Below are 18,452 nucleotides of genomic sequence, written 5' to 3'. Positions count from 1 at the left end.
CTGTGGTTTCCTCTGTCAAGTGAGATTGTCTTAACAACAATGAAATACTTAAGTTTAGTATCTAACCTCAGCCTATGACCCAAGGAAAGAAAACAGGTTGTCAGAAATACCACAGTGGAATGACCCTCCATTGCTAAGTAAAGGTATAGACTTGAAAATGGCTCTGACTTCTTCCACCTTAAAAAACAAACTCAAGTTTTTTCTACAGTAACGTGTTATGTCAAAAACCTGGTATATAACCAATCACCAATTGGGAAGTGCATTTCTAGGAAAGTGAAAGTGAGGGGAAGGGGGAGCAAGCAAAGGAGGAATGAAAAGCAATAGCAGCATGAGGAGACAGTCACAGCTAACTGCTCAGTCCGCTCCAAGACAGCGACATGAGAATCACTCAGCCTGCTGTTGTATCTCAAGCAAACTAGCAACAGCTTCCGTGACCCTCAGTACCTCTAATGGCCTTTCTGTTGGCTATGGAAGAGAATAATTCCCTGTATTAAAAACTTGTTTGGAAAACAGTAAAGAGACTATTTCAAAAGGCAAGTCAAATTTCATTAACTTTATGTATATTTTTATCTGTCAGTTTTGTTTCTCATTGTAATATAACTTTTGGTTAGCATAGTTTTCTTTATGAATGCAACCATATGATGCATCTTATTTGATGTTTTAGTCATATTATACTTGGATATGTTAAGAAACAGGACAACAGACCCAAGATGAAGTCACTTATGCTAAGCTCCACATCACCAAACCAAGACTTAATTAGAATTTCATTTCTCCCAGAAATGGAATCTTAAACCAGACAATCACAAATCCCTTGATTAGCACTAATTAGGTTAATGGCTTCCTAGACTCCACTAACCCCTAAAGGAAAGTAACTTGCAATAATCAACCTGCTTTTTGGCTCAAGTATAACTTCCTTGTTCCCTTTTCCTTCTTCCTGTAAGTCTTTAATTTTGTACAGTGAATTGAGTTCCTGTCTAGATCGGATACTGCCTGATTCAAATAATTTTTGCCCAAATAAACTTTAAAATTTTTAAATATGCCTTGTTTTATCTTTTAGCAGTTCTGTTGTCGGAAGCGAGAACGAAAGCTCCAGGACAAGCAAGCAAGGAGGTAAATATATCTTTGAAGCCTTTTGAGCTCAGCATGTTCTTGCCATGTCTGGAGGTCATGGGATGTCCCTTTTGAATCATAGCTCTGCAGTTTGGGGCTATAAGCTTTCAGACTCTGAGCTTTTCTTTTTCTGGAATGGGCCTAGGAACTAGCCAGAGTCTGAGTTGAGCTGGACTTGGTCCACTGTGAAGCCTCATGTGAATAAAGCTTTATTTTAAGGCTGAACAGACATATTAATCTTACAAAAGATAATCTTGAATTTCAGTGACCATAATAAAGAACTTTTAACCTACACAACTTATCTATTTGTGAGGTGCTCTAGAGAAAAAGGGGTCTCAGCCAAACACTCACATAAAGGGTAGAGGGAAAATTATTTTTCCTCTGTTACAGTTTCTGGTGGCCAGGATGAGACCTGCCAGGACACCTTACTCACTTCAGTGCCTGAAGACAAGACCAGGGAAAAATGGCAGCGGTCAGCGAAGGACGAAAACTCTTAACCAAAGTCAGCTCTCCCACATCTCTATATGTATTGCCTGGTCAGAATAGGAAGGTAAAATTTCACACTGCCCCTTTCTTTCCAAATTCAGATTAAAGGCAAATAACAATAATAATAAAGAAGAAGAAGAAGACTGTGATCTTCATGACTCGTCAATTTGCTTTCAGGTACCTGTTCTTTGTTGATCTTTTCTCTTCCAGGTGTAGCTATTACCTTCTTATTTGTCTTACTTTATGTACTGAGAACTTTGTTTGGCAACCTTCAGTTAGGGGTCCCCAAAATATGGCTAGACAAAAAATGCAGGCTGTAACCTATTTGTGGCTATGGTCCCATTGACTCTTGCCAGGTTTCAGGGAGATTTTCTTTCATCTGTTTTTCTTTTGAGTATCTTTAGGAGTGGCTCTGATTCTTCGGAGGGTTCTTTTACACCTTTTTTTTTTTTTTTAACGGATAAAAGGGTTTCCCCAGAGAACTGCTGAGAATAGTTAATGTCTACTTAATGTCTAGCTGACACCTGACAGGATATTCAAAAGGATATGTTATGTATATATACATATATATATGTATATACACACACACACACACACACACTATATATATATATATATATATATATATATATATATATATATATATATACACTAGCTCTATTCTCAGAAGTTGCACAAGTTGGAAGCTGATATTCATAGCCTAATTAGAACTATTTTTTTAGGCCTTCTCCCCTAAGCAAAAATGAAACTATATACCCAGAGGGAAGCATTCTGAAACCTCTGTGGAAAGATTTATGAAAACATTCCAAGACCCACAGCCCTAAATCTAGAACATAGGGATCATTGGATTTACATCTTAGATGGAGATCTTCTTCCAGATATAAAGAAGCAAAATGAGGATAATATAGTTGGATGGGTGGGTCAATCTCTTACTATCATGTGAAGAATTGCAGCGCAATTCTTTGAGGAATTAAAAGCAACTGTAGTTGTCTTCCACATCTAGTCTTTACAAGAACAAAAATGAGGCTTCTAGAAACAATTCAAAGCCCACCTATCCTTTTTACCAATCCCCAAACTTCCCTATTTATTTCAAAAAGACTTTCAGATACCATAAAACATCTGGATATAGGGAACAAAAGTCTTCTTGGTGGAAATTACATTTTTTCTCTGTGCCTTCTGAGATGTAATTATTCTACCTGGCCTTCTTTTAGAACCAAGGAATTCTTATCAAAAGGAAAAAAATAAAAGTTTGTTTTGAAAATTAGGCTTGTGAAAAATCTTAAAAGTCTCTTTCATAAATAGTAAAAAGATTTAGGCATCTGAGCAAGTAACAACTTATTCTATCTGCCAGAAACACCATTTGGATTCAACTGATGTATAAGCTAGTAAATTCTATATTATTTTATCTGTCTCATGGATTACATAAGAAAAAAGCTATGAGATCTCCGTTTGCATTAAAAATTTTTTTATGTTTATTCATTTTTGAAAGACAGAGTGGGAGATGGGGAGGGACAGAAAGAAGGAGACACAGAATCTAAAGTAGGCTGTAGCCTCTAAGCTGTCGGCACAGTGCCTGCCATGGGGCTTGTACTCACGAACTATGAGATTATGACCTGAGCCAAAGTCAGACACTTAACTGACTGAGCCACCCAGGTGCCCCTCTGTTTGCATTTATGTATGTTTTTATGTATGTCTATGTATGTATGCTGTAAGTGTGTGACTTTTGTTTTTTTTTTTTACCTTCAGATGGTATTGTCAAAATTAATTTGGATACAGCTCTATTTAATCTGCTTAAAGATGAACAAGCATTGAAAATTTAACTATATTCTCAGAAAATAGAAACTAATCCCAATGTTTTTAAATTTCACAGGACCTAAGATAATCTTTAGTAAAGTAGAAGCTAGTTTAAACTTTTTTTAGTTTAATATAAACAGGCAGGTCTTTAGAGTTATCAGCATTAAATATAATACATTTATTCTACCTAGGTTTACTAAAAGTCAAGCTCACAATGCCTCTGTATAGAATTTGTTAGCAAGAAATATAACTTAAAATGAAGGTTAGCTGCTTAATGTTTCAAAAATGTTCATGTCTCATCTAATCATAATTGTTAAGAACAAATAAATTAAATAGATGTAAGTAAATTTTATAAATGGAATGTCAACAATAATTATGTTTTATCATATGTATACTTTAAAAAAGTTTACAAAATATTTTTGGTGACTTGAAACCTTAAATTTATACTGACACAAGTTAAATGATGTACATTCATTGATGATCTACATAACTTCCAAAGAAGATAAAATACTAAAACATTAATTATTGATCACAGGTTTATTTACTTTTGGCCTTCTTTTATAGTGAAATTAAAGATAACTAGGTCTATTAGCAAAGATGCCACATTGGAAAATTTACTACGGGAAAGAATATTCTTCTAAAAAGTATTAAATGATTTATAAATTCACCAATCCACAGAATGCTGCTGTAACAACCCACAGTTGCTGACTTCTTAGTTTTCACTAGGAATGAAGAATTCTAAGAGTTAAGAATTCTAATCAATGTATGTTGTTAAAGCTGCTTAGAAATAATAAAGATCAAAGGAAACCACTATATATGAAAAGTTGCTAAGGAAAGTAAAATGATTGCTTCAGAATGAAAAAAAGGAAAGCAACTGAATGGCTACATGAACGTTGTAGAAGTTTTGTGGAAAATGAATATTGGAAAAGGTATTTTATGTGTGGTCAAGCTGGCTAAGGATACAATGGATTTAATTTTTTCAAAAATTCATTTTAATATCAAAAGTATACTGGTACAAATCTAGAAGTTGATTTTGTCTATTAAAAGGACAATATTCCCTTAGATTATTGGTCTGCTCGTGCTAAGAAATTTTAAACATAGGTGTCTTGTTACTTTTTTAATATTTAATCTTTTTTTTTTTTTTCTAGGAGAGAGAGAGAGAGACAGCGTGAGCAGGGGAGGGTCAGAGAGAGAGGGAGATACAGACTCTGAAATAGGCTCCAGGCTCTGAGCTGGCAGTCAGCACAGAGCCCGACGCGGGGCTCGAACCCACGAACCGCGAGATCATGACCTAAGCGAAAGTCGGACGCTTAACTGACTAAGCCACCCAGGCGCCCCTCTCATTATTTTTTAAGTCATGTGCCTGGTCAGCAAAGATTTTGTGTCTTACCACAATGACTTTGTGCTTCACATTTGTCTTCATCAGGTCTTTGATTACTTAATAAGATCTAACCTTCTATTAAGAGAGCTAAGTTTTGGGGGCGCCTGGGTGGCTTAGTCAGTTAAGCATCCGACTTTCGCTTAGGTCATGATCTCGCGGTTCGTGGGTTCGAGCCCCGCGTCGGGCTCTGTGCTGACTGCCAGCTCAGAGCCTGGAGCCTGTTTCAGTCTGTGACTCCCTCTCTCTCTGACCCTCCCCTGCTCATGCTGTCAATCTCTCTCTCTCTCTCCTAGGGAAAAAATAAAAAATAAAAAAAAGAGAGCTAAGTTTTGTTCTTAACTATGTAGCCTTGCGTATTTGCCTTTAACATCTTTTGTCACTTTTGTTAAAAAGATAAATGTTATTTATGATGGCTTGTAATCCTAATCAATCAAATCTTCAAACCTTTGACATTTTCTTAAAATCAAATTCTAACTTACAGCTAATTTTGAGATTTCCTAGGGGAACCCTGGAAAAATCTCAATGGAGTTGTCTCTCACCTTGTAAAAGAGAGATGATCAAACAATTAGGTTTATTTGGTACATTAAATTGTGTGTTAAGTACTGTTAAATAAGAGATGATAAGCCTTTTTAGATTATATTTGTGGGCATATGTATATATATTTGTACACACATATCTATACATCTACATAGAGATATATAGATGCATGTTATAAATATGTGTTCTCAAATTTGTACAAAATTCATAAAAATATGATGTGTTCTGGTTCAATATTGTCAGTAATAATTCCAGCTATTATCTTAAAATGTATGTCACAGAAATAATCAAGATTCCTCATCAATTCCATTATAATGAACTTTCATCCTTAACCATGGGCATTTTATTTTTTTATTTATTTCTGAGAGAGAGAGAGAGAGAGAGAGAGAGAGAGAGAGAGAGAGACAGCCTGAGCAGGAGAAGGTCAGAGAGAGAGGGAGACACAGAATCTGAAACAGGCTCCAGGCTCCAAGCTGGCTGTCAGCACAGCCTGATGCGGGGCTCGAACCCACGAACCGTGAGTTTATGACCTGAGCCGAAGTCAGACGCCCAACCGACTGACCCACCCAGGGACCCCTAACCATGGGCATTTTAAAGTCTTTTGTCACTTATGGACCATTTCTGTGTTACTCTGATGCTTTCGCAAAAATGAAAACTCATGAAAAGAATCCTACCAAGTGCTCTTGACCCCTGACATTGTAGACAAATTTCAAGCTATAAAAATTCAGGTGTATATCTCACACATGAAGACAGCTCCACCTGCTATCTGGTCCTGTATAAATGCTGAAGACCTCAAAATCAAGTTGGCTAGAAAGAAAAGTAGCTGACACTGAGGCAGACCGCTTCTTAAGATGTCAAATCAAGAACATTTCTTTTTTATTTCTTTCTTCTCTGACTGCACAAAGATCTTTATGATTCTTTTGTCTACCCTTTCCTTATTCTGGCCTGGAAAGATAATGCCACTATTCACATATCTTGGCTATTGCAAAGGAGGGTAATCCAACCTCCAAAGGACTGTTGGATTTGCCACAATGCTAGTGATCCAGAAGTTCTGGCCATCACACACCTTTCTGATTTCCAATGCCTCAGTTTCTCTGAAACAAACTCAGCCCCATCTCTGTCGTGTCAGACTCCTGAACCCTAGGAGTTCCATTTCCATATCTCTAGTTAACAGTCCCAATCCCAGGGAACTTTGCAACTAGGCTCTATACAATGAGAGGGAGACAAGGCAAGGGTAAACATATAAAATAACTTCCATGGTCTATAGACTCTTATATTTTACCAGTCTCTTTGGGTGTCTTGTTTCCAGTCCTGAGCCGCAGACTCAAACAGGAATTACCAGAAGGCATTCATGATTCAAGATTTACTTGCTCTGCTAGATCCCTACGCCTCCGGCTAGGAGTAAGTGTAAATGAGGCTATGTTCAGGAACTGCTCCTTTGGCCAACAGCACTTGCTGCACCTAAATTACATTTCTGGGGAAGGTGAGACTCAGCTACAGAAGATTACTGAACAAGCCAACTGGCTTAAGAAATAGACCCCTTCAAAGCGGTCTTCCTTTGACTTGAGTCTGATTGGTTTGGGTCTTGGAGACCATGGCTGTAAAGTGCACTTCACACATCAAGAATTATTCTGCCCTTGGGGCACCTGGGTGGCTCAGTCGGTTAAGTGTCCGGCTTCGGCTCAGGTCATGAAATCACAGTTCATGGGTTCGAGTCCCGTGTTGGGCTCTGTGCTGACAGCTAGCTCAGAGCCTGGAGCCTGCTTCGGATTCTGTGTCTCCCTCTCTCTGACCCTCTCCTGCTCACGCTGTCTCTCTCTCTCTCTCTCTCAGAAATAAAACATTAAATAAAAAGTTAAAAAAATAAAGAAAAATTTAAGAAAAAAATTATCCTGCCCATAATAATCAGAGTAGTCTCGCTGGTGCGCTGTATTCTCAAGAGATTTAAGTGCATGTTCACAGCTGTTAACCACCAATCAAATGATCTAAGAATGGAACATCATAAAAGGAACAAAGAGAATGACCAACTTAAAAAATGTGAACTTGACACTGTGACCTGTGGGTGCTATGATGAAATTCAGCAAAAACCATGAGAGCTCCAGAGTGGTAACTGGAATTAGTGCTAATTCCTTAAAGTAATCATGTCTCTCAATTAGGCTGAGAGTCTGATCAAAAGGGGAAAATCGTCAATTAAAAAAAGGCCCAAAACGGAATCATTTAAGGTAAGCCCCATATCAACAACCATGACTTAATTTCATCGAAGTTTCAGCTCTTCCAGAAATGGAAACTTAAATGAGTCCATCAGGAGTCTCCTGATGAGCACTAGTTAGGTTCACTGCCTGATAGATGCCCCACCATCCCCTAAAGGAAACTAGCCTTGCCATAACCAACCTGCTTTTTTTTGCTTGAGTATAATTTCTTCGTTCCCACTCCCTTCTGCCTACTAGTCTTTCATTTTATACAGCTTGGGCTCCTTCCAGTCTACCTGCTAGATTGGAATACTCCCGATTCAAATTAATGTTTTGCTCAAATAAACTCTTAAAAATTTTATGATGCCTCAGTTTATCTTTGAACAAATGTAAATTAATACCTTGTGTAATAAAGCTGTTTTTGTTCAATTGCAGGACTTTTAATTATATTGTATATTTATTCTAATGCACAATGGTGATGAAAATTGCTTCTGCAAACAATCCTCTTATGCAAAACCAAACCTACAATCATCTGGGGTTCTTGTTAAAAATGTAGGTTTCTAGGGCCCTGTGAATGTTTTATATGTTCCTTGGAAATTATTACTCAACATCAACTGTTTGTAAACTCTGCAGCATCATTTGGTCTGGAGTGTAGCAATGTGCTTGCTGTTAGTGTGAATATATCAAAAAACCACTTTTCAAAAAATCTTTCATTTAGTATTCTATGACAGATTGTGGGCAAATGGACGAGGTGTTCTAAAGACTCTAAGAAGCAATACCTGAAAATATTTTTAGTAACAGGGCCATCCGCTGCCAGGCATCTATGCCTTAAACATTTTCCTCGCTGTTTTTACATTGAAAGATATTTTGGATGGAACTGTTATTTTATTGCATTGTAAAACAATGTTAATCAACTCCAAATAACTCAATAGCTCAAACAAAAGATAGTAACCCTAATGATAAAGAAACTAAATAAAGAACTCCAACTTGAGAGAGAAAAAAGGCTCAACATAGCACTCATCTTAAAGAGTCCAATGTTTCTGATATGAAATAAAGAACTCCTGTCCCAGGGACAGCGACATAGACTTTTAAAATAATGTGCATATCATATACTCTTGATTTTTAAAAAGGGAGTAAATGAAATGTGTGTAGACAGGGCTAAGCAGCATTTATTTTATAGAAAACTAATAAAATCAAGTAGGTAGGCATAAGAATCTTTTTTAAAAATAAGGTTAATATTCAATATTTTCAAATTTTTGCTGTTAATTCTTAGTGTTCTAACAATGTCATTTGAAATGGAGAGCAAAGAGCATCTGACTAAAAATCATTTTTTTAAACATAAGAAATTTTATAAAAAAATTGAATACTAATAAAAAAACTTTGGCCAATGTTATTTAATCTTTAAAACCAAAACAATATATGTACTTCAGAAATACCACTGTATTTTAAGTCTTAATGTTATGAATAGAACATTACATCATTTTAAAATTATATTTATTGTTTAAAGACTATCAAGAGTGTTTCAATGCATTCTAGTAACTAAGTACTATGACATGAGAAACCATGAAAATTGACATATTCTGGTATAGTCAACATGCAAAGAATAAAAAATATTGCTAAAGAGACCCTTAATGAACTCCCACCTCTTTTTTCCAAATATGTATGGTTAAATTAAAATTCTATTTTTATTTTTATTTAAGGGTAAGGTATAGTTATGGTTTAGATCTAGAGCATAATTAAAATGATTAATAGAATTGGTCCATTCAATGATATACCTTTAGGAATGCATCAAATACAGCAGAATCAGCATTAATGGCTATCTGCCATTAGAAACCTTGGAGATGAAGCCTATTGGACTAATCTGTTCAAGAGTTTCAACACTGTGTAGTAAGAGAGATGTAAAAGAGAATGAGTAAGTGGGAAGGCAAGGCATCAGTAGGATTTAAAAAGTAATAGGCCTGGTATAGCCACAGAGACAAATCTGTAACTTATAATACTTTGAAATTTTTTCTCTTTTTCAATATAGTAGTAATTTAGATTCAGTTGGCCTAATTTTTCAACAAGATAGAACATTTTAAGTTTTGATAATATAGTATCCTTTTGTGTTTTAGATGTTTTAGTCCACAATTTTTCTATTAACATTTACTTCTCACTTGTAGAAGACATGCTTTAGGATGTGGGAAAACACACACATACCACAGGTATTATACTAGACCACTGATTATCTCTGGGGCTACCTCCTGAGACAATCATAATTCCCTTAATTAAAAAAGTGCAACTACAGAACATGATTTTTATCATAAATTACATATGCCACAGTAAACAAAACCCAGCAACAAGGCTAAGTGAAGATATAGCTCCTGGTCATTTGCTAGGCTTTCTTACTGACAAATCAACTTATGCTCTTCATGTGTTATACACCTACTCAGATTGTCTCAGCAAAACTACAAATTACTATGTCATCAACCATCTGGATCACTTGGGTACAAATTGATGAACACCGTAAATCTATAGTAAACACATTATACTACTATACATAGTTCCTACCTACAGGGGAATCTTTTCAGATTAAAAATGAAAATCTAGGGGCACCTGGATGGCTCACTCAGTTAAGCAACCAACTCTTGATTTCAGCTCAGGTTATGATCTCATAGTTTGTGAGTTCAAGCCCCATGTTGGGCTCTGTGTTGACAGCATGGAACCTGTTTGGAATTCTCTTCTTTCCTCTAAATCCACCCCTCCCTTGCTTGTGCACGTGCTCTCTCTCAAAATAAATAAATAAACTTTAAAATGCAAATTGATTTTAATTAAATGATACTTTTAGAGAAAACAATCTTCCATAGAAATATGTATTTAGAAGCCATTTATACCCTATTTGGGATAATTTATTAGCATACTGCTTATTTTCTTGCCTTCTGCCCTTTTATTTCTTAGTCTTGGCAATCCCCTCAGAGAAAGATAAAGGTAACAGATACAATTAAAATTTGTTTGACTTTTTAAAAGGCTAAAAATGAAGGAAAAAGTAAGATTAATACATTAAGTCTATTTGGGGATTTTTCGGATGTTATCAGTATTTTCTTTCAACCCAGTTTTAAGTACATTCAATCATAAATTACAAAATAACTGTTCTATAAATCAGAAATTAGTGTGAAATCATTTTTTAGGAGAAATTTCCATTGTGTAGCCAAGTGGTAGTATTCTATCTTAAAACTTTATTCTTTAAAAAAAAATTTTTTTAATGTTTGTTTATTCTTGAGACAGATTTAATGTTTGTTTATTCTTGAGACAGAGAGTCAGCATGAGCAGGAGAGGGATAGAGAGAGAGGGAAGACACAGAAGCCAAAGCAGACTCCAGGCTCTGAACTGTCAGCACAGAGCCCAATGTGGGGCTCGAACCCATGAACTGCAAGATCATGATCTGAGTTGAAGTTGGACACTTAACTGACTGAGCCACCCCTATACTTTATTTTTCTTGGCAAGCATAGCAAACAGCTCAGTCACTGCCACATTTATACTGTGCCATGTAATTAGCTGACTCACCTAATAAGACTTCACAGCAGAGCAACACTGCCAGCTTTTTCTTTCTCCTGTTACTTGTTTTTTTCTCCTGTTACTTAGTTCCAAACACTAATATACAATGGGAAGTCTAGGAATAAACTATTTTTTTCACAGCTAAAAATTAATCCTCTTCTTCAATTAATAAAAAATGCTACCATATACATATTTAAATTTATGGTTTTAAGTTTGCATAGATAGAATTTTTGAAAAATGCCCCTTGGATAGTGATTGAATGAGACATCAGAGGAAAAGCGTGTCAACCTAAGAAAGATCTACTCTTGTCTTGACTCAGAAGCAGTCAGTCATTTTATCTTTGCAAATGCATTCATCTATGGAGGCAAGTCTTAAAACCAGCAACTCGGTATAGAATCAGTGAGGGGTTAGAAAGAGATCAGGAGTCTGCTTCTATATTTTAAGGATCTTAGGAATGCTAAAAGGCTCCCATAAGGAGAAAATCTGCGATCAAAATCTTAGTGATCCAAGATCCAGGTGTTTGCTTTCAAAACTTGGTGGGAAACTGGTCTTGATATCTGACTGGGAGAAAATGTGCCAGGCAAAATGTACTGCTCATACACCAAAGGGTGGCTAGGACCAGAGGGCTCTGAAGCAGAGAGTGAAAACAGTAGCTTCAAAATCAGTGGATGTGAAATCTAGGATGAGAATCTTAAAGAGCAAGATAAAGATGTGTCTTCTTCATCTATGAAAGTTAAGACTAGGAAAGGCTCTAAGAAAGCCAGAGCAGAACACAGTACATGTAGTCAGATGCATGTGATACCTGAGGTTCCACGAGTCTCCTTACTACTGGGAACAGATGCCAGTCACGTGTGAAAGTTTTTTTTTTTTAAAGCATCACTATTTTTTTTTTTTATGTTTTTATTTATTTCTAGGATAGAGAGACCCAGCGCGAGCAGGGGAGGGTCAGAGAGAGAGGGAGTCACAGACTGAAACAGGCTCCAGGCTCTGAGCTGGCAGTCAGCACAGAGCCCGACGCGGGGCTCGAACCCACGAACCGCGAGAACATGACCTAAGCGAAAGTCGGACGCTTAACTGACTAAGCCACCCAGGCGCCCCTCATGTGTGAAAGGTTTTGAAGACCTGGAAGGAGAACTCTTCAAGTGGATCTCAGCTTTCAAGTTGGAATGTCTTGTATTCCATAGTATCTGGAATTCCATAGTTATGTACACATGTATGTTATAGTAGCATCTATGACAGAAGGGGCTCTGGGAACAATGCCCCACAGACCACAGTTGTCACTTTTTTCAGGTGTTGCAAGTATTCTATCCTGTAAATTTTTTCATTGTTAAGCTTTGTCACACTGCTGTGGTCATTACTTTCTTTTGGTTACTTAGAAAAAGTTTCCTCTGAAAACCTCTATCCATGTCTCAACAGATCATAGATAAAAGGAAATCTGTTTAAAAGATGATCAAGAAAGATAATGGCCTGGGTGTATCCTTAGAAGGTCATTCAAGTAAAATATTAAAATGCTTAATTTTCCATTTTACAGCTAAGGTTTATTTAGTGCTTATTCTATATTTGGTACTGTCCCAAGAGTTTCACAAGCATTATTTGATCTTAAAGAACAATGCTATGGGGCGCCTGGGTGGCTTAGTCGGTTAAGCGTCCGACTTTCGCTTAGGTCATGATCTCGTGGTTCGTGGGTTCGAGCCCCGCATCGGGCTCTGTGCTGACTGCCAGCTCAGAGCCTGGAGCCTGTTTCAGCCTGTGACTCCCTCTCTCTCTGACCCTCCCCTGCTCACGCTGTCTCTCTCTCTCTCCTAAAAATAAATAAAACATTAAAAAAATAATTAAAAAATAAGAACAATGCTATGAGAAAGTTACTATTACTATCTCTATTTTATCAATGAATGAACAGAGATAGGCAGCCTGGCTCCAAAGGCACTCAGCTATTATGCAATAATATTTGTAAAGATTCTTCGAAAAACAACAACAAAATTCTTACTTATTGAAACATTGAGCTTACTCAAGATAAAATTGTTTCAAAAAATGAATAGTTAAGAACAGTATACAAAATATTTCATGATTAAATATTTGAGGTCTATTGCTACTTAGAATTTGTCCCTATTTTTATAATTAAAAAAATAAGGGACTAAAAGAATTCCTTATCTATGAGAAATGTATTTACAAGGATAAAACCAGATCGAATTTTTTTTACCATATGTTTATTAAATCTGCAAACACTAAGCCAATTAATTTTTATAAAGAAATAGCTTATTATGAATTCAGTGCATAGCATTTTCTCTGGTTTAAACCTTCTCCTTAGTGTCTTTTAACAGAATAAAGATGCTAAAATTGTCAGAAATTAATTGTTCATTTTGACCCCAAATGTGTGGCACAGAAACTACAGTTGTTTTTTTTTTTTTTTTTTAGAATGCTTTGCAAAATCATCACTTGAGCTTGCTTCTTCAACCCTTTTGATCAACCAATAAAGCTTTTGCCTGGGTCATAGCCTTGTCTTCCTTAGCTTTCCTCTGGAGATGGCAATCTCTCCCAAGCCCCTGTACCAAGTTTATTTTGGTTATCACAATAAAACATAATGGCCCATTAAGTCCATGGGGCAGATATTACACTTAGTCATGTTTATTTACTCTACCTTATCCCATAGAGACTTTGAAGGGGAATCAAAGTTTATTTCTCATCATAACAAATGAATACCCTGTCCTCTGTTTAATGTTGTCTTTTTTTCTTTCTTTGGGCACTAAACGTCTGTGATCTTTAATCACTTATAAAGCATCCATTATTTTTGGATTAATCGCTGAACTTTTGATACAGAGTTCTGTATTTAATTTTCAACTATTCTCATTTCTTTAATTTGATTTATTTATCTCTTTTTTGGTTTTTATTAAGTGGAAACTCATGAATTTCTGTATAAAAGGAAGAAGAACAAAAACACACAGAATATTCTGTATTTAAGATGCTGCAACAGTCTCTACGGTGGCAAGGAGTAGGTGGGGGTGGGTTCACATGTGTGTCTGTGTGTTGGAAACTATATATTAAAAATGATTCTTAATTCTATTACTCTTGAGGAACTAAACTTGTGGTTACACAGTCACTCTAAATACTTTGTGTCATAGTCTCCTCCCTCCAAAAATTGTATATACTATTTGTTGTTGGAAAGACAAGGAAAAAATATGCTTTTAAAAGCATGGGATTTGGTAGCCAATTGACCTAGCAGTAGATGGTATCTGAGAGCTTTAGAGAGGTCTCAACTGGAAAATGATAATAAAACCTTTCTCAGACTGTTGTATTAAGTGAAATGATGCACATAAAATAGCCTATTATGACCAGTACAGTCAGAATAGTACAAATGTTTACTAGGCATTTACTAGGTTCTGGAGTGTCTTTAGCATTTTATACATATATTATGTATTATACATATACAATAGTTTATTCAGAGAGAGAGCAAGTGGGGGAGGGGTAGAGAGGAGAAAGAGAGAATCTCAAGCAGGCTCCACACTGTCAGTGCACAGCCAGATGTGGGGCTTGACCCCACAAACCATGAGAATATGACTTGAGACAAAGCCACACACTTAACCAACTGAGCCTCTCAGGTGCCACTTAAGCATTTTATTTTTGTTATCCCAATAATGTATCCCAATAATGTATATCCTATATTATCTCAATACACATTACCTGCTGTTGTTGTTTTATTTTCATCTTGTTGCAAATTTTTATAAAGCTTTTGGGTGGAGTAGGGAGGAAATGATTGAAACAAACAGCTGTTTTAAGAATGGAAGCTTTTGCCTCTTTAATTGGCTAGGTGCATTTGACTCTCCATTGGACCTCAGGATTTTGCTCTTCTCAAACTGGTTCACAAGTCTTCCTTGTGTCCCCTTTCTCTCAGATGCCTAGAAATGCAGCTGAAAACTTTGAGTACTAAGTGATAGATAGGCCTTGTTATATTCTGAGTACATCCAAGTGAGATAGCTCTATAGCATTTGCCTTTTATTTATCAGTGCAAATGCTACAAACACACTGTCCTGTTTTTCACTAAAGACTCACAAGTAATTTATATGTAGACAATACCGAGGGTAAGAAATATTCATAGCACCAGTACTTAAAGATGAATGTACTTTTCTTGATGTTTAGAATGCTGGTAAGAGAGCACCTCTTATCCATGTAATAACTAGCTTCTCATAATTGAAGAGAAACAAGGCATATACTATTACTTGTTTTGTAGACTCTTGGGTCAGCCTTACAAAAGGGTTAGTACTGTGCCTAAGGAACCCTAGGCTGCTACATCAGTCAGTTACAACCTTGACATAGAAACACACATGGGAAAGAATATAAACAACAGAGGTCTTAAAAATGGCAAATACCAATAGTTCAACATTAGTATTTAAGATGATGTGTCACTATAACTTGAGAACACTGTGACCTGCTTCCAAAAATGTGCAATATATTTGCGTTTTAGGGGCTATACAATTCAGGAAGGCAAATGTAGAATTAACACTTTTGTACAATGACTTGACCAATTAATGATAACTTTTATATTATTTATCAATAAATGTCTCCAAATCATAAATTATGAAACAGAAAATGTTGTTTCTCTAGAATATAATTCAGAGATAGAGCTTCCATACATTTTGTGTTATATTGTTATCAAACAGGCAATCTTATTGCCAATATCAACCTACTCATCTAATAGAAATTATTATTAAAGGGAAGGATTATGAAGTGGATTAGCCACAGCAATAATTTGGAAAGAGGTGGTCAGGTGACTAGAAGAATGGGAATGGAAATGGAGCAAAGGGATTGCCTCCGTGAGATGTTGTAGAAATTGAATGGACAGAATTTAGCACCTGATATTTAAGAACTGTGAGAAGCCTGAGATTTTTATCTAACCTGTAAGGGAACAAGTTAGTTTGTTACAGTTTTATAGATGCTGGCCAAAAACACAAGAGTTCTGGGGCAGAGGCAAATGTCTTTTTTACCTGTAACAACAGCAGTAGCCAAAGTATCATCATTTTTCTTGAGTTGATTCTCTAAGTCCCAATTCCTACAGGGAAGATCAGGTGACACATACAGTCAGTGGATTTCATTTATAGAAGAGGAATCCAGGGTCTAGGAAACTGAATCTTTTATAGTAGGCAGTGAACATGTCTTTCCTGTGCTCCAGAATGAGACATTATCTCCAACCAAGACTGTAAGCACACTTGCCCTTTGCTTTAGACAAAGAAACTATTTTTATCTTCCAAGCTGTCCACTTTACAAAAATCCTTGAAATACAGTCTCAAACAGAAGGTAGTTAGTGCCTTTCTTTCAAGATGTACAAAAATGTGAGACTCTTAACCTTAACATTACTTGAATGTGCATAGATGACACATGGAAAAGGGATAAAAACAGGCTTTGATTTTGACTAGGAATATGTGGGCTACCATTGCTATAATAGAGGAAAAAAAGGACAAAGTAAATTTTAATGCCAGTCATTTTCTATTATATTGACTCTGAGGTGTCTCCATAAATATTATTGAAAATATTAGATTACAGTTGAAGCTTTGGAAATAGATACATTTTCAATATACTCCATAGAAGTTATCAGAGTTCACAAAACTAAGAAAAAGACACAAGTGAAAGAAAGCATTATGGTATCCCATGAAGAACCTTCTTAGCTGGAAGGTAAGGCCGGAAAAAGAGGTAAAAGCAAAGGCCAACAGGAAATAACAATATTTTAGAAGCTACATGAAAATACGGTTTTACTAACAGATTGGTACTATCACTGGCGGTTTCAAAAACGGAAAAAAGAAAGAAGAACACCGGTATACTTGAAGGAGTATTTTATCCAAGAGGGATGCATATATGTTTATTAAGTATTTAAGTTTGTTGAATAATCCAGAAAAGATGAAGAAGTCAAATTTCAGGGAAGAAAAGAATAAACGGGACCATTGGAGGCCAGGATGGTGGACAAAACTGAGAAGTTATGAGTAGAGAAAGTTGTTGGGACAATTAATTTTTAGAGTAATGGGATTTGCAATGACGACTAGTCTTGTTGGTTTTGTTTTCTTGTTTTGTGTTTTGTTTTTCTTTTTAAAGAAATGGAGAGGGGCATCTGGGTGGCTCAGTCAGTTAAGCATCTGACTTCAGCTTAGGTCATGATCTAAGTGACCTAGGTGAGTTTGAGCCTGACTTAGAGCTCTGTGCTGACAGCTCAGAGCCTGAAGCCTATTCAGATTCTGTGTCTCCCTGTCTGCCCCTCACTCACTCGCACTCTGTTTCTGTCTGTCTCTCTCTTTCTCTCAAAAATAAACAACAAAAGAAGTGGAGAGACTTTAATGATTTCAATAGGGATAGAGTTTTGTTGATAACTTAAAATCTCAAAAGAGAGAGAAAAGGATGGAATCAAGAACACAGGGATGTTTACTTTGAAAGAGGCAGGACACATTAACATGCGCATATATTTCTTGGTGGTAACAAAAGAACCCAAAGGAGCCTGAAACATATGGTCTCAATTTTTTACAGTAAAATAGTAATGAGATCATAAATATAAGGTTCTCAGGGTGAGAAAGACCGTGGAAGGAACATATACTTATTGGAATCATTCCATTTTATTGATGATAAACATGAACATCAAAGATTGCATGTTTGGCTAAAGTCACGAAGATGTTTAACAGTAAAATTGACTTCAAAAGCATCATTTTATGCTAAAGTTAAGTTTTAATTGCTGTAATGGTGTTGTGGTCTTAAGGAAACAATTTTATAATGGACTCTGAAAAATAAAGTATCAATTAGAAAGAAAGAAACCAGCTATTGAGTAGTAATGAGTGCCAAGTGGAATCTGGGTATCATTATTTGTTTTGTTGAACCAATGAGCCCAATATCCTGATTTTTCTTTAGCAGGCAAAGGATTTAGTCTAACTTTTGAACTCTGCACATGGACTAAGTTCACTGTCAACTGTTTTACAGCAATAATGTAATAGTATTTAATAGGTGAAAAACCACCTCAGAATTCTACTGCCAGTTTCTTGTCATAGAGTGACTTCCTGGACCTCATAGCTAGTTTCTAAACAAATCATTTGGATGGCCCAGTTTGTTACATTAACTAAAAGCCAAGTCTAAAGCATAGATAGATAGACAGACAGATGTATAAACACTATATTTAAATATAAAACCACTTTCTATTCACCCAAATTCCTAAATCATACAATATTTTTAAAATAATTCCAAGCATTTTGAAACAAGAAAAAAGCTACTTTGACATAAAATTGATGTATGCAAAGAGGTTATCCATAATAAATTTTAAAATGAGAAGAAATGAAATCTGATCTTTAAGATTAAGAACAATTCAATATAAATCTATATTTAATTATTCTGAATGGCTACTGTATTTGCTTTGCACATTCCTATACAAACTTTTACTGCTTAATTTACCTTCATTTTAG

General features: G+C 35.9%; 1 protein-coding gene across 5 annotated transcripts in view; it reads right to left on the bottom strand.

Annotated features, from left to right (window-relative positions):
* Positions 1 to 18,452, bottom strand: part of SNCA (synuclein alpha) — a 154,715-nt gene that overhangs the window by 37,354 nt on the left and 98,909 nt on the right. The window contains exon 5 of one of the 5 annotated variants that reach the window (XM_039245376.1): positions 16,022 to 16,072. The exons of the other annotated variants lie outside the window; for them this stretch is intronic. Coding sequence (XP_039101307.1) covers positions 16,037 to 16,072 — 36 coding nt within the window. The 3' untranslated portion in view covers positions 16,022 to 16,036. Of the gene's footprint in view, positions 1 to 16,021; positions 16,073 to 18,452 lie in introns of those variants that run through there. 5 annotated transcript variants of the gene reach the window in all.

The sequence above is a fragment of the Hyaena hyaena genome, unplaced genomic scaffold (assembly GCF_003009895.1).
Source record: "Hyaena hyaena isolate Hyena2069 unplaced genomic scaffold, ASM300989v1 scaffold_255, whole genome shotgun sequence".
Classification (NCBI taxonomy): Eukaryota; Metazoa; Chordata; class Mammalia; order Carnivora; family Hyaenidae; genus Hyaena; species Hyaena hyaena.
The sequence above is the reverse complement of the archived record's forward strand: the minus strand, read 5'-3'. Positions and strand labels throughout refer to the sequence as shown.